The following is a 1,804-nucleotide window of genomic DNA, read 5'->3' on the forward strand; positions in this document are numbered from 1 at the left end:
GTGGAAATTGCAAAAAGTCCATCGAAGTGAAGCCCATGGAGTAAGGTGAAAGCTGCAATTTTCTTCACGACTTTGAGATGGTGTTCGCTCCCAAAGGGGATCGGCTCCATTGTCGACCAAAATATAGTTCTGATCGAAACAAAATACTTTCCATATGTACGAGTGCGGTCGCGTGAAGCCTCTTTTCCAAAATTAAAGAACGATAAGCATCGAGCCAACGAACTTAGTTCAACACACGAGAGCAACACACACGCCCTTAATCCCATCGATCGAGACGCGTAGTTTGATGACGATAAGGATCGATAAAACCATACAGTAAGTGACACATGCCAGTGAACGTTAAGTAAAACACAGACCGATATAACCACGCGTGACCTATGGTCAAACCACCCCGGCCGCCCGACCAATCAAGAACAAGATCGTACCTACTGTACCACACCTGATGAACATATCATAATCCCGTTCCCATCCAGTCCACCCAACCAACCGCTTAATTTCAGCGTGTTTCCTAGCCACCTGTGCAGGACAGGGAAGTGTCAACGTTGTGCCGTCACACACTGGCGCGTACACGTCCCATTTCGATCGCCCATACGGGCATCTACTCGTGCATCCCATGCCCGCGGCGAATCGCCAGCATATATGGAGCGTGCAGGTGCAGTGTGCCCTGTCCTCAAACTCCCCATCTGCACTAACCGAGCCACACTGATCCGGCAACAAAGGCTGCTCCATATATTTCAAAGTCTGAACAAAGCATCAGCTCAACAGTATGGCCTTGGACGGGAGGGCCTTGCCGCCGCCGGCGACCGGCTGCGCTCCCGACGTCGAGGTGGCGAGGCCGTGGTCGTGGGACAGCGCCGGTGGTTCATCTACCGAGGGAGGTGACATGCTGGTGCAGGGACGGGCCATGGCGATGGACGTGTCACTGCTGCGGAACGACGAGGGGAGGATGAAGCGGGAGCTGGTCGCATGGGCCAAGGCCGTGGCGTCCATGGCCATCAGGGAGTCGATGCGGTGCTAGCTAAGATGTACACCGTACAAGCGCGAGGCAACCGGGGCGCCATGGAAGCTGCTTCCTCTGCTTTGTGCATATGTCAGCTGCACCCAGCAGTAGGCTAGATTTTGTTTAGTTTTCTGAATCTTCTTTTTCACGGAGCGACCCCCGTAATCTTTTGTAGTATCACCATTCTGTGGATTGTTCGGCTTGGACATATTTTTGGCTTTTCTCAGATGATGAAGGATTGTTGATGCTTCACAGTTGGATGTTACGCTCCCTTATTTATTTCACTCAAATGAGCCGCTCAGTTCGTCAGTTGAGAGGTTTCCAGAAAGAAAACAAATGTTAGGCTAGAGTGAAAGAAAAGAGTTTCATGTGATGATGAAAGCCGATGGCAAGACCACGAGGACTGAGCCTTTTGAACTCTCTTAAAGGATTTGAGTTCCACCAGCTTTGCACACCAGTTTCGCAAAAACCACCAGTTAGACATCTTTTTTTTTTTTGAAACTACCAGTTAGACATCTTTGTCACACATTTAACTAGTTTTGGTAAACTTTGTTGCCGCTTTCACTAGTTGGTTATCTAATCAAATATTTAGCCCGGTTGAGATCAACACTTACAGCTGGACCTCACATGTCAGTGCTACAATTCATACATAAAGATTGTAGTACGCTGCAACAATAATATAATTAGTCATAAATTATGTTTGCTTAAAGTGCAGACTGGTGTTCAAGACTTGGGTCATATCAACTGCTTCAGCTGATTCCATCGGTTTTGTACATAGGGCGAAGACCGGGCAATTTCTTTTGC

The 1,804-nt window shown here is 48.5% G+C and overlaps 1 protein-coding gene across 1 annotated transcript; it reads left to right on the plus strand.

The window, feature by feature from the left end:
- The first annotated feature begins 658 nt into the window (after window positions 1-658).
- LOC127330472 (uncharacterized) lies at window positions 659-1,252 on the plus strand. Its single transcript, XM_051356671.1, has one exon. It carries the CDS (start codon window positions 767-769, stop codon window positions 1,016-1,018), a length of 252 nt encoding a protein of 83 aa, XP_051212631.1. The 5' UTR covers window positions 659-766; the 3' UTR covers window positions 1,019-1,252.
- Window positions 1,253-1,804: the final 552 nt, after the last annotated feature.

The sequence above is a fragment of the Lolium perenne genome, chromosome 2, assembly GCF_019359855.2.
Source record: "Lolium perenne isolate Kyuss_39 chromosome 2, Kyuss_2.0, whole genome shotgun sequence".
Classification (NCBI taxonomy): Eukaryota; Viridiplantae; Streptophyta; class Magnoliopsida; order Poales; family Poaceae; genus Lolium; species Lolium perenne.

Bases quoted from the DNA above. Each gene is read 5' to 3' on its own strand.
- LOC127330472 (XM_051356671.1), top strand. From the start codon at position 767: ATGGCCTTGGACGGGAGGGCCTTGCCGCCGCCGGCGACCGGCTGCGCT.